General features: G+C 32.5%; 1 protein-coding gene across 1 annotated transcript in view; it reads left to right on the forward strand.

Annotated features, from left to right (window-relative positions):
- LOC145294100 (mitogen-activated protein kinase 1-like) overlaps positions 1 to 21,457 on the forward strand; it is a 153,926-nt gene that overhangs the window by 84,531 nt on the left and 47,938 nt on the right. Inside the window, exon 2 of the mRNA XM_080141173.1 lies at positions 18,757 to 18,883. Within this exon, the coding sequence (XP_079997299.1) occupies positions 18,757 to 18,883 (127 nt within the window). The remainder of the gene's footprint in view (positions 1 to 18,756; positions 18,884 to 21,457) is intronic.

Raw genomic sequence — 21,457 nt, forward strand, 5'->3', positions numbered from 1 at the left:
ATAGTCGTTGTAGCTAGATGGGTGTTGTTTTTTTTTTTTTTTTTTTTTTTTTTTTTTGTTAAAGTTTGGCCAAAGGGGATGGGCTTCAATTTAGCAATCGAATTAAAAACAAAAAAAGAAAAATCTTTCATTTTAATTGTTCTAAGAGCTGCAACTTGCTATTAACTTACAAAGTGACCTGGTTTTTTTTTTTGGTTTTTTTTTTAGTTTATCTATCGCCTTGACCCCCCCCCCCCATTTTATATAGTATCTATTGTTTTTGTTATTCTAATTTTATTGACAAACAAAAGTAATCACTTTCTCGATTACTGCTTTGTTTAATCTGCCTCTTTCTTCCTTCTCTTTCTATAATATTGGCAAATAGCAACAGTGAGAAAAAAATTCTGGAGGGATAGCGAGTTAAATTGAATTGGAATTGATAAAGAAGATATTGCAAAGAAGATGGGCTTCCTTTACCAAGCTAGAAAACTCACACCTGCCAATATCTTTTTAAAGCCACCACTCTTCCATATGCATGGATAAATAGTGGCTTTATAGAGATTATAGTTGCCACATCTCATCTGGTGCATTAACCATTTGTCTCTCCCTCTTGGACAGAGTGCCTAAAAAAGGCCTTAATCGGATAGATTCTGCACTGTCTATCATTGTTAAATTGCTTGTCTCTGTTGTAGTGTTGCATCTAAGTGCTTGTTTTACAAGTACTTCCACGAAATGTGCCCAGATAAGTTTACTGCACTTGTCAATGTAAATCCAAACCCTTCACTGTATAGGTTGCAAAATGTTCTAAAACCTCAGATCGCTTACCTTTTGAATTTCATTCCTGCTTCTTCTGTCTTTTGTTTACACATAGTTGTTGCTTAGTGGATAATGTTGTCTGTTTATTTCTCTCTTGTTCCAGTTTGCTTAATGACAACAATGATTGAAGTTATAAAAATCATTGCAGTTTAACAATACTTTCAGGGTTTTTTTTTTGTTTTTTGTTTTTTTTTTAAATTTTTTTTTAAAATCTATTTTATGATATACTATGCTTGGCATTGCCCGAGTGTTTGGAGGTGTGTGTTAAGCAAAAAAAGAAAAAAAAAGTGGTAGTAGGCAGGCAGGCTCGAACCCGTACCATGAAGGAGGAAAAGAATGAAAAAAAAAAGTGACGTCTTTGCCGTTACATCCATCGGCAAACTGGAAGTGGCGAAGGTTTAAATTAAAGCTAGTCTATCGAAAAAGGGGATAACTTTTGAAAATATCGGCAAAAAAAGCGACCCCTCCTTCTAGAAAAGTGCCCAGTTAAGGATGAAGGAATTAATGTTTTTAGCCAATTCTTCGATATTTGTCATCTGAAGGGTCGAGCTTCAAAACGATACCGATCTCGTGAAAACCTGTCGCCTCTGAAAGTTTTAGGCAGACATGCATACATTTAAACAGACAGGTGACATTTATATTATAGATGTACATCGCAACTTATCCTCTATATGGGAAAGGAACTGCTGTTCCAAAAGATGACCGCATTTCTTGCTCTCTCGGAACTAAAAAAAGATTTGACCAGCTTATGTACTACATGTTAATCACAACTTCCTGTTTATCCTGATACATAGTTCTAATTGTAATCTTTTAACGGTCATACCCAGTCCGTCTATCTGTTAGAACATGTTGGATTTGTATGCATGTTATCAAAGTAAAGGTTCGAGAGTAAATGTTAACAAGACCAGAGTAAGAATCAGTGGTTGTCAAAAGTGAAAAATCCCCTCACTCGGTTTGTAAAAAGGGAATCTGATGAAACTTTTTTTTGTCCTTGTAAGCATTGAGTTCACAGTAAGTGCAGTAGAATTACTGGTAGACTGAAAAAGTTTATGTAAGTTTATTTAAAAAGTTTATAACCAGTTTGTTGCAAGATGTGTATATATATATATATATATATATATATATATATATATATATATATATATATATATATATATATATATATATATATATATATATATATATATATATATATATATATAAAAATGGATGAAAACTTGGATGTGGAGAAAGTATATCTAAATGGTGAAAATACTGAGGTTGTTCACAAGTTTTGTGACCTTAGTGATACTATTGGAGCACAAGATGGTGCAGGTGTTAGTGTGATGGCAAGAGTGGATAGAGTAAGTTCAGGGAACTTCTACCATTACTAACCAGCAAAATATTATGAATGTTGACTAAGGGAAAAGTTCATCAGATATGTGCATGTAGTGTCATGATGTTTGGAGGTGAAATCTGGCCAGTGAGAGATGAGGACATGCGTTGCATGGAGAAAAATGATGAGAATATGATGGATGTGTAATTAAATCTAATCTAGATCGAATGACCTCGGAGGAAGATTAAATCTGAACACTATAGTCAGATATGTGTTGAACAGGGAATTTTACTAATATGGTCATATTGAAAGTATGGAGGAGAGTTTTTGAGTTAGATGTAGAACAGTTGAGGCAGCAGATTTAGTTCACAAAGGAAGACCAAGGAACACATGAAAATAAGTAAGGATGGCCTTAAAAGAAAGATGAAGACTTGGTCAGACATGTTTAGTTTGTAATTCAATTTCTCAAAGTCATCCAGCACATTTTTGCATCAAATCAAATATAATTTTTTTTGTAGTTTCTTTATTAACAGTGATTGTAAAAGTTATTAAAAATGATGACTTGGAATAATTGATGTTTACCAATGCTTTCAAGGATTTTCTTTGCTAGTATGCAATAAATATACATATAGAATATTCTAACCCATCCCCTATAGGAGGAAAGGAGTAGCTGCCCTAAAACATAACATCTCTCACCACACGGTTCAGAAAAAAAATAATTGATCACCATATCTCCTATGCGTCACTAGCTACTTCCTATCTGTGACTCAATATCTTGACACACCTTGTCCTAATTTTAAACTTAACTTCTAATGGAAACTTTAGCCAAACCATATGAACAATTGCGCTTTTCACATCATTTACACACTTGCCTCTAATTTTGCTACAATACAACATTGCTTAACTTTACTGCCAAGAAATTCAAGACGGCAAGAGTTAATGCTGGGACAAGTGGAGAAAACTGGCATTATTTTGGGAGTTTCTTTTCTCTTAAACTAGTTGCCCATATCTTGTTTGCACTATTATTTCACCTATAACGAGGTGGGAGGAGAGAGATAAATAAATTTTACAAAGATATTAACAAAATATCCAAATTTATGCCAAACTTAATAGTGTCTGGTATCCCCCAATAATCACCTATCTAAATCCTGACAAGGCTTGATGTTGCTTAACTTCAGTGTTTCAATGTAATATAGCTGTAAATATTACAAAAAGAACCTGACATATAAAAAATCCTTGGCTGAAGTTAGTTTTAGCAATCATTCTGACAACCAGCGTTAGTCTCTTTGCCGGGATTAGGTATGGTCTGGTTTGATCCCAGGACAGGAGGATTACCTTTTCAGGCATTCTCTCGTTTTCTGGAAGTACCACCAATCAAAGTAGCACTCCTCCTCTGCAGGTTGAACCAACTTCTTCCGAAGGAGGAAGCTTCATGGTAATGTTAAATCCAAAAGTGGTTCCTAATCACACTGTCAGGTGAGATAACTGTTAAGTTTTCGCGGTTCTTGCAAGGATGTATCAATAGCCACCTTCATACAGCACCTGGTATTCCCAAATGAGAACTCATTTGATACTGACCAGGCTCAACTATGCTAAACTTCTATGATTTTAAAGGGAACCGATGTATCAACATGATTATGCCATATTCAATTTGAATACAGCCAGCTTCTGGAAGCGAGAGAAGGGTTATTGCTGGTCACCTGAGGCATTCTTATACCAGAGAATGCAGATAGCTACATTCTCGGTTATTTTTGTAGCCAAGTAGTGCTGCATGGGGGACCTGGCTTCCTTCCCACTTTCCGACCTTCCGGCCTTATGCCACATTTTGCTGCTGTGGAAAGCAAGTGGATAGCACAATCCTCCATTTGCGACTAAACAAATGAGTAAGCAAGTGACGTGGTATAATTGGCACAGTTGTGAGCAAGGCAAGGAGAACCACTTGAGAATGTGTGAGGGAGAGTGGCTCTATGTACAGACTTTAAGGTAGCCGAGCAGTTGTTACCTGTATTTTTTTTTTCTAGCCTACCTGTCTGCAGCCACTTGATAAACAAACCGACCTTAATTATTGTCAACATAGTAATTTATCATAATAACCTACCATACATCAAAAAGATATCAAATTACAGTGTAGTTTGAAAAAAAACCCCAAAAAACAAAGTAAATAAAATGAATAATAATGAGACTGCTTTTAAGTATTGGCATGTTAAACTTCCAATTTATACATTCTGGACATTCTATAAAATATGACTTGATTTCTAGGATGACACACACACACGCACGCACACACATATATATATATATATGCAAGGATGACACGCATATATATATATGCATATATGACACATATATATATGCATACACACACACACACATATATATATATATATATATATATATATATATATATGCAAGTAGGCAACAGACTGCAGACTAATTTTCTTTTCTTTCATTTTAACATAATCTTACCATTTTTTTCTTGAAATATAGGTTAACATTCTGTTTTCATTACTGGCTCAGTATAGCTTTGCAAAGTAGGTGACATGACGTTGAAATATTTTAAATGTTAATTTAAAATAATAAACATCTCATTCATAACTTGGTTGTAAGCGTGTAAAAGTATATCTCATTTATTCTTTTAAATGTGACCGAAAAGAAAGAACTCAATTTGCTGTTTTACTTACAAATCGTTCAAAATTAAGTCGACTCCTCTAAAGAATAGAGCATTTGAACACAAATGCTAAATATATTTGGAAATAAAACAATATTGCAAAACAATTATTGCTTATGTCAAAATCAAAACAAACATTGAACAAAAAATAACAAACTGTGGTCTGTCATCATCTTTATAGTTGTTGTTTCAGCACGTTTCGGTTAACTCATCCTCTGGCTTTCTTCAGCGGATTAACCGTGGAAGACAGTAATTATTGGGGATAAGTTACAAGACTACATGTTCCTATCCCATCGCGGTCCTGGATATGACCTTAAACTATATCCAGTGGTGAGGCTCCAGCTTCTGGGCTTTGGGGAGTGTGGAGCCACCCTTTAATTACCATTGCTCCCAGGTTCACTGATCCAGAGTGGTAGTACTTAACTATGGGTTAAATAGAAACCGACTTGAAAACAATAAATATATTCTATTAAATAATTTTTCTTCAAAATCTTTGGATTTGGCATTGAATAACCGGAAAAGGGTTGACATGCCGTAAAACAAAAACAACCAACCTATTCCATCACGGTTAATCATCTGCAAAAGACCGAAAGATGAGTTGGCCGAAACGTGGTGAAACAATAACTATGAAGATGAGGATAACAGCCTGCAAAATGAATGAATGAATGCACAAATTATGAAACCTAATCTTAAAGGATTAAAAATAAATAAAAATTACTAATCAATAAAATTGTCTTTTTTTTTTTTCTTCCCCCCCCCCTTCAAAACCAATCTGCAAATTAACTTTGCAACTGACTTCAAAATCTAGTAGGGAGTGACTGCTTTTCTTCCTTATCGCCCCTTTGTCATGGAAGAGCCATTTACAGTACTCTGTCATTACTTCCATGAAAGGTATTTAACTGAGCTCTGATCTCTGGTTCCACCTTGAACACATTTACAGCAAAACCTCCTCTCTCTATGTCAATGGAAAAAGACTTTTCTCTCCTCCATGTTCCTAATGTCATGCAGAATTTTTATGGACAAAGCTTCTTTGCAAGGACTTACTGCCTGTGGGACACATTATCATAGGACTTTTTTGCTACAGACTACAACATAATTGTCTTAATCCAATGTCAACAAATTCCTGTCATGAATCCTTTTGTAAGTCTTTGGAACTTGGTCCAATTTTCTTAATCATTCTTCATCTCAACTTTTCCATCTCCTTAACAATGAAAAATTAAAAAAGTCAAAATACTGTCATAGTAAGCACACATTCTTAAAACTCCCTAATTAGGGCTTTTCCTACCACCAGATGCAAATGTTTACCCATGGCATCAAAAGTCTTGGATGAACACCACTAGCGACACAGAAGAGTCATAATATAGTGAAACAGCTGTGTGTGGATAAAACACATACACACACACCGTGTGTATGTATGTATGTATGTGTGTGTGTGTGGGGGGGAGTATCAATGGACAGCTGTTTTGCCATATAAGGTCTTCTCAGTGTGGCTAGACCTGGTGAATGTTTAAAACAGATTCAAAATTTGACCACTTGTGCAAGAGTCAGCAATCTTTCCTCTGCACTATATTTCTTTGTAAAATGAATGTTATTTATGTTTGTTTGTATCTATAAGATTCGTTGCTGAAATAGTAAATTAAACATTGTGAATTTTGGAACACATCTGCTAGGTGTAAAGGATCCAAATGTGAGCTATATTTAGTTTTATGCAAAGAATGAGGGGGGTTGGAAACTTTAACAATTATCGGTTTGATTAAAATTTTATTACGTAACTCAAAATTTGATATAGAGTAATTTTTTTCTCTGATATTTTGTACCTCATTTATTTATTTGAATGGTTAAGTTTACAAAAAAAAAAATAATAATAATGTGCCCACCTTGTCGTGAATACTGAATATACATAATTCATAATGATCGCTGCAATAGTTTAGGAGTGAATCGTATGCCTAGAAATAAAAAGTATTTTGATCACTGCTGTGGAAGAACCATGAAATTAATGACTTGTTTTTAAATCACAGAAACAGTGTAATGATTCGAAACACTGAAGACAAATGATAACCAGTTTATAAGTCTTTATTCATCTAGAATCACAGGTATGCATGCTGAAATAGAATGAAAAATTGCTAAGCTTTTACACTAAGTAACAATGCTAATGACATTCACCTTGAGTGGAAAGAGTTCACGCAGGGGTTATGAAATGATATACAAAGGTTCAAGTTCAAGCATCGCCGTTTCTTAGATGATAGGGACACGTTGTCTAAGGATGAGTTCTGATAGGTTCTTATCGAGTGTTATATCAGCCTGTGAAGTTTTACAAGATTCTTTGGATACACCCAATTCAAATGAGGCATCTGGTTGTAGAGATGGACTCTCCGGTAAGAAAAGAGTCATTAGTATTAGGTGATACATTTTGTGATTTTTGGGCAAGTTGCCGCAGCGACACTGTTTCCTCCCTTCCAGTTGGAAGTCTAACATGGGCGTATTGAGGGTTGCATTCTAGCAATTCAACTTCATTGACAAAGGGCTCATACTTAGATGACTGCATGTTAAGTTTCATTAGGACAGGACTTGAATTCAAAAGCCACTTGGGAAAAGAGGTACCAGATATTGATTTCTGATTATACTGGAATAATTTGCTCATGAGGTATAGTGTTAGTGGCAGTACACAATAACGAACAAATGGAACGCAAGGCATTGCGCAAAACTGATTCCCAATGAGAAATTGGCAGTCTTCACAACTTCAATGCCAATGATATCGTTTTCCATGACCTGGCATTTAGTTGTTCTACCTGGCCATTTCCCGGTAGGTTATAGGTAATTGTGCAGCTGGTTGCTATTCCCTTTCTATGCAAAATCTCTTTTGGTTCTGTTGAAAGGAATGATGGACCTCTATCAGAATGAATAAAGGAAGGCTTGCCAAACGGCAAAAATAATTGACGGAAACAATTAATGACTGTGAGGACATATCTTGACAAGAGAAGGCAAAGGGGAGGCATGAATATTAGTCGATAATTGTTAATAGATATTTGTTTCGACTATTAGATGGTAGGGGACCTTTTAAAGTTAACACTTAAGTGTTCAAATTAGATTCTAGATGAATAAGTCATAATGATTTGGAACACGGAAGACGAATGATAACCAGTTAATAAGGCTTTGTTTTTCTAGCATCACAGGTATACATGCTGAAATAGAAAAATGAAAAATTGTTAAGATTTCACACAAAGTAATGACAAACAGTTGATTTCACACAAAACTAATATGAAAAACATTTGCATAGAAAACAGCTGGTGACGCCCTTTGCTATTTCACATTTTCAGGTTGGGTCTCCTGCTTATGTTTCATGTAGATGAATCTCTTTTGGTTTTTAAAATTTTCCAGTAGTGAAATCGGCTTATACAGGTTCATATGTTTGCAATTTGCAGATTAGTTAGTATTCTATGGCTTCAAACCTTTTGGAGGCCACAGATTAGCGTTATGATGATATGACTGTCACTATGAATACAGAAGAGGGAAATGCTTCTATATTATTAGTATGTTTATTTCAGTTCGTGTTGTTACTGTGGATGATGTTTGTCGATAGTAGATTTTGGACTTGCATTATTATTATGTTGAACGTTGAACGCATACTCATTTTTGTTTTTCTCATTTATAATTGACTAAAAGCTTTATATATATAAGAGAGAGAGGGGTGTTATTAGTGCATTTTGTGAACTAGATGTGTATAAACGTCTGGTCAGGTTTGCCCTGCACCTGATGTAAACTACTGAATTATTCCAAGCGTTGCCGACAAAATCTTAAATCAGAAAGCGACAGCAAATGCAATTACCCAATGAGAAGCCACATAATTAGCAGATAACTTTTGATAAATTTATCCGAGATGAGGTGCAGGACATGACCCCCCCACACACACACACACACCTCCAAAAAAAAAATCTGAAGAAGAATCTAGGGTGGGCTCAGAACATACTGTTACTGATTGGAGAAACAAACCCTAAATCCTAAACCCCAACTGTACCCTCTCCTCCCTCCTAAAAACAATTGCTTTTTAAGCAGCATGGAAAAAAAAAATGATTTTACTTAAAAAAAATAAATAGATAAAACAATTTATTTATAAAACTTATGGTAGGTTATATTTTATTTTATTGCTTTTCCATTTAAAATTTTTTTTTATTATTACAATTCACATCCAATAAATGTTATTTTCTGTTTCCTAGTGCTTTTAAGATTTGATCAACAATCCAGCAGTTTGTCAGGTGCTGGGCAAGACCGAGCATACATATACAGACATCCGGTTCACAAAATGCACTAGTGTGTGTGTGTATATATCTCATATTACCATGAAACAAAAAAAAAATCACATAAATTATTTTGATAATAGGCCAAGACACTTTGTGTGTGTGAAGTGTGGCATTATGCATCTCTCCATTGCTGGTCTTGCATACAACAAAGGTAACCACCATCGAAAACCTCAGATTAATTATGTTCCGTTTTGTGCATAGAGTGCATCAGACTTAAGAAGCCATTTCAGTGCTATTGCCAAAGGAAGAACACACCTGAACAAATTTTTCAAAACAGTTCTTGGGCATTAAAAAAGAAAAAAAACTATGTAATGTAAGTATTTCAAGTCTCTAGTTGGATTTTAATAACCACGTTTGTTCTCACGACATGACATGACCTCAAGGATGACTTGAAAACAACAACGTTCTTAAAATAAACATAAGGACAATTGGTCTAATGTAAATGAATAATAAAATACCTAGATACAATCCATGGAAAACCAAACTGGAATGAAGTACAGATAATAACCCTAAAAGGAACTATGTAAATCCATAAAAGGATCTTCAAATATAATTTTAATTCTTAATGTAATCAAGTGTTAATCCGAGGAGAGAGATCTTGGTGGTGATTATCCTTGCTTAATAAGTTGATAGTCAAGCATAATTAAAACATTAATAACTGTATCAGTTTTTCTATTTCTGAGGCCAGAGAAAAATATACTTTTAACTAAACAGAAACTCTGAAAATGTTAGATGTGTGAAAATAGATTCATTATTAGAAATTACAGTGAAAATATTTTTCATTTTAAATATTAATATTCAAAATGAAATGAAAAAAATTAATATTTAAAATGAAATGAAAAAAATTAATATTTAAAATGAAATGAAAAAAATTAATATTTAAAATAAAATGAAAAAAATCTAATTTAAAATGAAATGAAAAAAATTAATATTTAAAATAAAATGAAAAAAATCTAATTTAAAATAAAATGAAAAAAATTGATATTTAAAATGAAATGAAAAAAATTAATATTTAAAATAAAATGAAAAATATCTAATTTAAAATGAAATGAAAAAAATTGATATTTGAAATGAAATGAAAATTTGATATTTGAAATGAAATGATATTTGAAATGAAATGAAAAAAATTAATATTTGAAATGAAATGAAAAAATTAATATTTGAAATTTAAAAAATTGAGGTTTGAAATTTAAAAAATTGAGGTTTGAAATTTTAATATTCTGCATTTGATTTGTAATATGAGATTTTTGTGTTTGTTTGTGAATATTGGTGTTTGCGTTTTGATTGTGAATGTTTGAGGAAATATTTTACACCGTGTAATAAGTAATGTTTTATTATACAAGAATTCATTCAGACAAAAAACAATCATTCCAAGTAAAAACCATTGTTGACTATCTTCTGCCAAAAGTCTTCATACTGACAAAAGACCTACAAGATTGGAGAATCTGATAGCATACAACTATCTGCCGCATCCATCCTAGAATCTGGACGTTTGCTCTATCTTACTGCAGTTCTTTATAAAATGTCACTGTTTTTTTTTTTTTTTTAAATCTGACAGGAATTTGGATTCAAAGCCAAAAGATGGCTAAATCTGAAAACTGGCAGAAGCTTGTGGACAGTGGTGGCTTTTATTTTGATTAATCTTTTTCTTTAATCAATTATTTCATAATAGATCATCATTTTAACATGACCCTAACTTTTTCCTGGACTGAGTAATCTAAAAAATATCTCCTTAATATTTTCACACACACACAATACTGGATAAGGATGGCAACACACTTTTGAAAAACACATTAAGGCTGAACCAAAGCATTCCAGTTGATTTGTTCAACCATATTCATTTGGTGTAGAAACACTAAATGAGTAATAGTTTCAGCTTCGGACAGATACTAAATAGATTTGCAATTTAAGTTCTTGAATCTATTTTCACTCATTTTTGTCAAAATTCAATTTTACTGAAAACAATTGTGTAATTTATACTGCAAATTAAGTAATTTTCTAATCATTTTCTCATTAATTTTTATATTTAACCAGGTTTATATTCTAATTTGTTTTTATGACTTTATCGTGTCCAATATTAGCTAGTTTCCAAAATTAGACTTAAAATTTGGTTCACAAAGCAACCAGACATTACTCTTTTGCCTAGAAGCTGTATTCCAAAAGTAATAATGATCGATTATATGCTAGAGTTTTCCTCAACACAGTGATTTGGTGATGAGGTTGAACAAATAAAAAAATCAAACTCTTATTTTTATATTATAGAAGCTTCAAAACTAGCTTCTTGCAAACAATTCCCACTTTTTATATAATACTTCCAATCAGTTGTTCCTAATGATATATACCGAATTATCTCTCTTAGTGTTACACACTATTCATGTTTATTTCAATATATATTATCGTTGATTTATATTTTTTAACTATTATATTATATTTATATATTGAGCTTCCGTTCAGTCTTGAAAGACAAAGGATCCCCCCCCCGTAGGGGCAGCTGCAAGTGTAATTATGTGGCAAAGGTTGCGCAATCCTCAGCCGCACTTCTCCTGAATCGGCACCGCTTGAGTCCAGTCCAGTGGCAAGGAGAAGTCCAGGACGAATGGAAACAGTGCCTAGATAAGCGGAAAGCACATACAGCATCTGGAAGTCCCACCTGGTACTGGCCAGGCTCATCATTGCTTAACTTCGGTGATCGCAGGAACCAGTGTGTTGAACATGATTATGCCGTATATTCATATATTACAACATTTTATTAAAAATTCATCCATTACAAAGCTTTCCAGTTTTTAAAACTTTTTTTTTTTTTTTTTTTTTACAAGTCAAAGTAAAACTGGCATGATTACAAGGTTAAAAATTACAGCTTATTCCTTTTGTATGACCGAGTTGCTCTACTAATTTAAATGAGTGTGACCAAACACTTCAGAGTTTGTAAAGTCAGCTGGCTGTACTTAAAAAATGCTGCATGCATCAAACGCGTCTACTCTTGACTATACTAATACTACTAAAGCTACTATTGTACTATGATGTTACGAATCCTATGAGGTCGAACTTGATTTTTCGTTGGGAAGTTTGAGGGGACAAGGCTCTCATGAAAGATGTAATAACATCCACACGAATGTGAACACTCCTCATTTGTACTGGTAATTTAGTTTTACGTTTCATAATCAAGATCACCTGCTTATGAAAAATGATTTGAAAATTAAACGTAAATGAGTTTGTTTTCTAGAACTGCTCGTCTATTGAACATAGTGGCACAGGGCTGCTTTCCAGCTGACTACAATCTGGTTGTTTTCAAATCCAATCTGAACAAATTCCGCCCTTTGAATCAACTTTGCCTAATCACCACCATCATTACTAATCATTATGGTATTGTCTCACTGACCATCTGACACTCATTTAACCCTTATCCTTGATTGGTTATTGGGCCTTGAAAAATAGTGATATTTTAGTAAAAAAAAAAATCGTAATTGAAAAGAAATCTACTAGTTATACCTACCTGGTTTTGCACATATTTCTTATGTCAACATAATTTTTATAATTTAATTACAGGGTCATTCCATGTCAATTCACCAGGTCATTACACCCACCGACACCGAATTACTTGAAATTGGGCACAAATATTCCTCTTCATTAGTTAGGAAATTTTGACAAATTATTTGGTCCTAAACGTTACCGTTCGAATTTGATAAAGACAATCATCCTAATGCTCCCAAGCTCCTCAAATGTTCATATTGTGCTAAGTAATTTCTTAAACTATTCAATAAGATAGTCTTTCAAGTAATTCGGTGTCGGTGGGTGCAGATTTCAACTTTTTGCTGGTTCTTTGACATGGAATAACCCTACACATTAAGTTTTTATTTACTACTAGCATTTACGCCCGGCGTTGGCCGGGTGTTTTAAGGTGTATATTGAGCAAAAAAAAAAAAGGAAAAAAACCAGTCAATTTTTTAAAACTTTGATCCCTATTATGACCCCTTAACATTTATTGTTTGGGGCTCACATCAAGTTAAGTTAGATTCATGTCCAAGGAACCTATATCTCAAATTTCAAGTGTTTAGACCCAAAATTGTTGGAGGAGTTTGGTAGAGTTCTCAAAGGTCAAATCGTTGAACTTTGACCCCTTAACAGCCAAATTTCTGGCCGAAAACTGATCACAAAGATTTTCCCAAATCTCAGTACCCTGTATATCAAATTTCGAATCTGTAGATTGAAAATTGAGTTATTGCGTAGGAAAATGTACACAGACACACAGACATGTTCACTTTTATAGATAGATAGCTTAAACAAAAATATATACGTATACATAAATATATATGGAAACAATTTTGTGTTTCCTGTAAGCTTTTAACGCAAATATTATGCAAAGATAAATCATGTAGAATATCTGCATTAATATAATTACACGTAATAGTTAACTAAAGATGATCATCCCATAAGAAAACCGAAAAAACTAATAGGGAATTAATTTAAATGAATGTTTAAAAGAATATGCAAATTAGCTAGATCTTTTGCTAGTGAATGCAATTTCACAACCCATATATAAGAAAATAGTATTTTCTTTAACCCCCCCCCCGCTCTCGACACAAATGAATTATTGTACCATTTTTATTGTCTTTTTTTGTTTTTACACGTCAATAAAAAATGTTTTAAAAATTGGGAGTTAAGTAGGATGTCCCTCAGTATGAAAGTGTGAATGCGGTATTATGGTAAAAGATACTAGCTGGGAGAAACTTTTGATTTTGTTTAGTTCTGGAGTGACAAGGATGACCAACGACACCCACAATCCCCCCCCCCTTTTGAGTTGGCCATGTGCCTAAGTTTTTTGTTCAGTGTTGATTTTCAATGTATTTTTAACATGAATAAAGGATTTAATATCTGAAAGTGTAGTATCTGTTCCGGCAGATACTGCAAGCAAAGACCATATGTGGGGGTAGCCCCACATATAAGACCTTGGTCAATGTAGGGGCAACCCTTCATACCAATTGTCACTATCCAGTTCCCCTACTCCCCGGGGAATTGGTCCCCATTTCCCCTTGACTCCTCACATTAAAAATCGGCCTTGTGCCTAATTTGCTCGGTGGGGGAGTAAATAAATGCCCTGTTGTTCTTGGCCTTCGGGCTGAGATCAAAGTGTAGTATCTGTTCCAGCAGATACTGCAAGCAAAGACCATATGTAGTCATCTTATGAAAATTAGATATAAAACTAGAACAATTTGGTTCAGTTAATAATTTAATGACCAAATGATACTGTAATAATTAAATTTGAAAATACTATTAACAAAAACGATAATTTGGTTGAAAAAAAAAAAAAAAACCCAGAAAAACAAAAACCGGTCTAATTTAACAAAAGAACAAAAAGCAAACAAAAATGGAAAAAACTCCCAGGTAAACTGGATAAGTACAGCTAGTAAACTAATAAAGTGAACGTATTAATATTGTTCCTGAATTTTTAGGACGGATGGAGGCCGTACAGTATTGCAAAAATCATGAATACAAAAGTAAAACCTTTTCAATTTTACCCCAGGGACCACACACACGTTACAGGTCGTAATTTATATACCACTAAATCTTTGTTACTTGCTTGTCACCATGCACACTTCATTTGTACCTGAATGTTTTCAAGGATGAGAGGAAGGGTGAATAATGTAAATAAAGAGCAAATGATAGAGAGAGGAATGAAATGCAAATATATTAAGATGCTATTATCTCTTTCTTTTGTTTCATTTTACTTCAAAGTTCTCAACAATCAAGGGGCCCTTTCTTGGGGCTAACACTTGATCTCTATATACAATGCATAGGTATTTGAATACTCCATTACTATTCTCTTTTATTTCTCAAATATTGAAATAGTAAAAAAATTAATAAGAAATTTCCTTCCACTTATTGACCAGCTACCTATGTTATACTATATCTTTGTTTTGGTTTCTTAGTCTTACTGGATTCCAGGACAGAAATTCATCTAGTCTGGATGAGTATTCAGCTTAGTATTATTACTATAGGCAATATCACTTGGAGATAATGCACTAATTCTCGTATAAGACAGTATAGGGTAGACATACTAAGAGAATTTTATTTGGGTTTTGAATACTGTTATTTTGAATATTTAGTTAGGGTTAAGTTAAGGGGAGGTATCCGTATGCCAGGTTGTCTTGACAAATCCCTGTACAGAGAGACCTTGGGCACTTGAGGACAGTGTCTAGTCGACATTTAAGTTCTTTCAAGTTATATGGATATCTCTATGAACACCAAATCATATTTTATTTTTATTTTTTCAGCATGTTTGACAGGTGTAAACCCATATTAATAATCTATAACAAATACTGACCTAATTGGTTATAAGTTGTCTGGTATAATGCTAAAGTCTACATTTTCATAAATACTTCCAAATAGTAGTAATGTCTTATTTCTATCTAATATTTCAAATCTGTTTTGAAGTGACTTCACTACTTTGTAGTATTGAGTAAGGAACAAATGTATACTTATTCAGCCTACGAGTTCAATTAGTTTATAGTTTTTTTTTCTTTTTTTTTTCTTTTTTTTTTTTCTTTTTTTTTTTTTTTCGTCTTTCTTGACAAAATAAATAGGTTAGAATGTTTACAGATAATTGTGTTCATCCAGAGATTGTGTTAGGGTCGGGTAAAAAAAAAAAAAAAAAAATTCCTTCAAAGTTGTTTGGACACATTGTTGCTTTCTGAAGTTGTGTATGTGTGTGTGTGTGTGTGTGGTGTCTTTGGGAAATTATCAAATCCTTTTTCTGTCTTCTCCCTCATCATAAATTCTAGAATTTTCTTATCAACTTAGACTAAAAGAAACTGTTTTTTCATTCAAAGGGGTAAACATGGTAAGTCAGAATTCCTTGACAATAGCAACGTTGTTTATCGGCAACAAGAGCAGAAAAATCACGCAGAAAAGAGAAACATGTAGAAGATTGGTTAATCTGGCAATCAGTGATCCAGCAACCATTTCCGTAAGGAATTGCCAAGATCATGTAATCTGACTCTGACTCTCCGTTAAGTAGTGATTGACCAAATGGAAACAATCATTCCACTATTCATTCCTGAAATGTAATTGTAAAAGGTGTGAATCTGTAATTTGTTTTTAGTTATAGGTTGAAAATAGCAGCTTATGTTCAATTAATTATATACAACAACTACTATTATAATAGGTACTCTTTCATCAGTGCAGTTTTGCACATAGGAGTAAATCTAGTAAATCCTTATTGTGTGTATATAATAGTGCTCAGTAACAAGTAGAGCTATATATTTTTTAATTTTTCTTTATACAGACATTTGCAGATGTGTTTCAGTTCCAGCTGGAAATCCGCTGAGCTTCCTCGAGCCAGGTTTTTAGTACAAGGGTGCAGATGAGAATGAAAAACTTCCAGATGTTTACAAACAAGATGTCAAATGAAAAGGATTTAATTTTAAAAAGTTTAAATATAATTGTTAAATTATTATTATTTTTTTTTTAATTGAACGTTTTCTCTAAACAACTAAAATTTTACATAGTTTGAACTCAGTGAAAGCACAGAAAATTAATTTAATGTATTTTTAAAAATTTATTTTTTCTAATTTTCAAGAGGGATAGGGACAGTAAGTCATTACCACAAATTAAGGATTAAAGCTAAAGTTTTTAAATTTCCTTTTTCAATATGAACACCTAAATGAAAAGACAGATATTTTGCCCGAGAAGGTCTTGGTTATTAATAACTTCAGATCAAAACCTTGCCATGCCAGTGTAGCAAAGCTTGTACATGTCTGCATGAATATTATATATGACTACAAAATCTTATTTAAAAAGTCTTTCTTCAACATGTTTCAGTATAATATATACCTTCAGAAATTTTTTTTTTTTTTACAAGGAAATCACTTTCTAAGACCCGAAGGTCACTCAAGGATAATGTAAAGTGGTAGTGTTGAAATCGTTAATGACCTAGATTGGGTAGAATTTGGATTATTTAAAGGAACGGTTCAACCAGAACTTGTTTACATTGGACTTGAAGGCTACCACATTGTAGTTGGCCAGAAAGCAGGCCAGTAGAACAGTGTTCCACAGGCAGGCAATTCTAGGAAAGAAACTTTGTATTGGAAGCTGCGTTTATATTTAGACACAGAATGTGGAAAATTGTTGATAGTGTTTGTAACTAGTCGAGTGTTTTGTGAAAGTTTGGCAAAGGGGGACCATAAATTGGAGCGAAGACAAGCAGCTGCCATGAAAATAATGATAGAGCAGAGGTAGGCTCGCAACATCTCTTCTGTAGGAAAGAGGTTTCAGGGAAAAGAAAAGGGTCAGTTTCGAAGCCAGTTTTAAACTCTATCAAGGCAGGATAGAGCGTGGCAAGCAGCTCCAACCCAGATGTGGCAACAGTTCTCTATTTTGAGATGTACTTGGCTCTTATATTTTAGAGGATTGCATCAGTGAGATACCTACTGGAGCAGTAGAATGATCCAACCATTTTTGCAGCAGTCTTGGCAACTGATTTGATGTAAGTGTTCCATTTCAGTAAAGATAATTTAAAAAAGAAAAGGAAATAGATTTCTGATAATGCACCTGGAGAGTTTTAAAAGTACTTTTAAAATTGTCTTAAATTTTGAATCTATCAGTGGGGAAAAAATGAACGAAAAGTTTAGCAATCAGATAGGCATGTATGTTAAAATGTGTATATGTGCTAATTATATTTTATGGCTTACTCCAATAAATTAACTTGTTAAAAAAAAAAAAATTCTATGTTAAATATCCAGGTAGCTCTCAGCATTAACAAGCTTCAATATTTTTGCAGATATCTTTTCAAAAGTTGAATGAACTTTTGAGAGGTAGCTATAATCTGAGTTTTTACACTTTGATAAGGAATCTGATATTATCTATATATCTATAAAAGTGAAAATGTCTGTGTGTACTGATTTTTTTTTTTTTTCTCTTCTGAAAATTGATGTTAATTTTGCAGTGGAGACTAAAACTTCAAGCAATTTGTTGAAAAGGTCTTGAATTTTTAGCTTTCTCTTGAAATGGCCTTACTTCTATTATTACCATGAAAAGGCCTTGTAAATATGGGAAATATTCAGTAAAAATTTGTTGGAATATTAAAAATAAAATCGGAATAAATACTATTAAAATATTGTTTAAATATTAAAAATAAAATTGAAATAAATACATTCTTCTGAAATTGCACCATATTATTTCCGGTAATTTTGATACAAGAGTTATGCCCCTTTGTCAGAACACTACTTGATGTTATCCATATACTTTATAGATGTAGCCGAAGTAAAATTCCAAATTTCAATAGATACTATTAAAATTTTTTTAAATATTAAAATATTAATTTTTTGGTTTATTATATTATTCTTTATATATCAAATTTTGTTTATAAAACATGAATTTTGTCTGGAGAAAGCTTTGAAAAGACCTTGAAAATAGACATTAAAAATCTGTATGAACTCTGGGTTAGAGGAGTTATGAAACTTTTCATCGAAGAATAACTTCCTGTCGCCTTTGCATGATATGTATGTTTGTTGAAGTTAAGTTGATCATTATTTTATCAATGTTTTCTGTTAATGTTTTTGAAGCTAATATATTTGCAATAATATTTATTGCATCTCTTGCTAACTCCGCTTTTTTACCAGATATTTTACTGTTTTGTGTCAGTTTAACAATGGCTAATGGATTTCCTTTCTTTTGCATTACAGGTCGGCATTTGATAATAAACTCAAAAAAAAGGTTGCCATCAAAAAGATCTCACCATTTGAACATCAGACGTACTGTCAAAGAACCCTCCGTGAAATTAAAATTTTGACTAGGTTCAAACATGAAAATGTAAGTTTGTTGCTTTTTTTTTCTTTTCTTAGGTTTACTCCACTAGGACAGGAGTGGGTAACCTTTTTAACTGTGTGCCAAAGTTAACTTAATTTTTTTTAAACAAAACCTTCTCAGGTGGCAACTGAAAACTTTAGGAAACATTATATGGTCTCATGTGTTGATAAAAAATTTCAAATCAAAAATAACCTCTTGGTAAAATAAGAATATATAAAGACCTGTGGCATAATGGATAAAAGTGCTAAGTTAATCACTTCTAAGAGATGAACTTCTGGAAGTTCAAGGTTCAATCTTCAGTAAGGATGATACTAGTAGAATTATGAATTGCTCAAAAATTCGACCCATGACTGACAGAACCAGATGTCCTAAGAAAAATAAAATAATACTCACTATAGACTTTTTAATTTAGAGTGGAGAATTTCTTTCCAAATTCATTTCAAGCAGGCGGGGTTGTCTGACTTGCTACTTATTTTTATTTTTTATTTTTTTTTTTTGAAATGGTTTTGCTCAGGTGGTTAGAAACTAATGCTAACTGTTGTGTTAATGGATAGATTTATATTTATTTATATACAAATAAATATATATTAATCTTTATTATAGCATGGCGAAGGATCATCATCATCATCATTAGTTTTCAGTAAATTTTGACCATTGTATGATACTCTCCATTCTATGAGCACCAAATGCAAAATTTAATCTTACAATGACGGATACCTTTTGAGAGCTGTTTAGAAGTAGTGGTGTATCCTTCCGTTGCTACCTGGACATATATAGGGCATAAGAGTCATGCTAAATTTGCAATCCTATTCAATAATTTTGGTGCTTAAAAATCTTTTTTTCTTTTTTTATAGTTGTAGTATAACATTTCTAGCTCTGACATGCTCAATATCTCGAATATTTTATGCCAGTTTTGATGCAATAGAACCCCTAAATGACTAATTGCAAGAATAGCAGAAGAGAGGGCCTATAAACTGAAAAATGATGTCACATTGTTATAGTGGCATGTAGGCAATAGGAGATTGCGTTTCGTTTTGTGAAAAATGTTTTGTTTTTTTTTTTGTTGCGTTGTGCTAAACTGCCGTGATAATTATAAAAACGGCCGAAAGTGCACATATTTTCTTTGCCTAAAGGGAACAAACAATTCTCCATTTAGGTATGTGCAATTAAGAGGGATAATTTTAATCTAACAAAATATAGCAAAGTGACATTTTTATTAATTAAAAGCATATTTAATAAAAAATTTTAAGTCATTTTACAACCTGTTGATAATATTATCAATATAAATTAAAGAAACAATCCTTTTTATTTGTAATACAGCAAATATGTTTAATTTTTAAAAATTTTATTTACTTATGGGGGTAAAAAGATTTTAACATGTTTTTAAAATTGTAAAACAAATAATTTTGACATGAGAATATTTTCAGTTTTAATAATGAATAAAACTTTTCGTTGAGTATTTGCAAATATTTGAAAGTTACACATTTTTCCAAAGACATCATGTTTTCTTGGAAATGAAAACGTAACATTAACCCAAGAGGTAAAAGCAATATTTTAGCCTTGATCAAATTGTTTTAAATTCATTTGTTTTTTGGGTTTTTTTAAGTATATTTAAATCCGTTAAATTTTTTTAGCTGTAAATTAATTTACATGACTAAAAAAGGAATTAATTGTTGAGGAAATGCTCCATTCTATCCTGATATACCCATTCAGAAACACAAATGGGTAATTTAACTTAAAAATTCATTAATTAATCAGTTTAATTAAATTTTCAATATGAACTAAGGATGAAGGGCACATTAAACTTTAGTTAACAGAACAAGGCAGGGATAAAAATGGGCATTTTTAACAAAACACTAACAAGGTGGAAAAACCAAATATACAAGAATAAATGTTACTGAAGACAAGATAAGTTACCCTTCTTCCAACACAGATATTTTGTGTTGCACTTTTTTTTATTTCAAAACAAAAGTAATGTCAAGTATGCTAGAATGAAAAACAAATGGTGATCTTATTTCAGCCATGTGGAGCCTTGATTACCATTCAAAAATTAAAGAAAATACTATGAACACATCAAATAAATGCCACCAATTATGCGAAAATGTAATCTATCAGTAAATATGTTAAAATACAAAAAATAAAAATGTCCCCTCCCAATTTCACCCCCATCTTTATTTGTTTATTTACTGTTTCTTAGTTTACAAGAAGAGTTCACATTATGGTATGATTGTCTTTTAAATTATTTCTTTAGGTATGTGAAATTAATTTTTGACCTAAGGAGGCAGGAGACTTCAACATTTGATTAGAAGACAGGTAGTAGTACTATTACAGTTATACGTAATAGACCATGTCTTCGGAGTGGTGCTATTCTTACACTTCTGCCAAAGTGTCCTTTTTATTTAGCTTAAACTACAGCATTCAGAGAGTTAGCAAACTCCAAAAAAAAATTTGACTTGAGAATTCTGCCATTAAATATGTTATACAGCAAAGTATGGTTTATACATTAGCATATCAAAAACAAAAGGACATTTTAGAAGATTGAGGACGTAGAAGAGAAAGTTTATTAATAAAAATTAC

The sequence above is a fragment of the Euprymna scolopes genome, chromosome 2 (genome assembly GCF_053919585.1).
Source record: "Euprymna scolopes isolate OS-2025 chromosome 2, ASM5391958v1, whole genome shotgun sequence".
NCBI lineage: Eukaryota > Metazoa > Mollusca > Cephalopoda > Sepiida > Sepiolidae > Euprymna > Euprymna scolopes.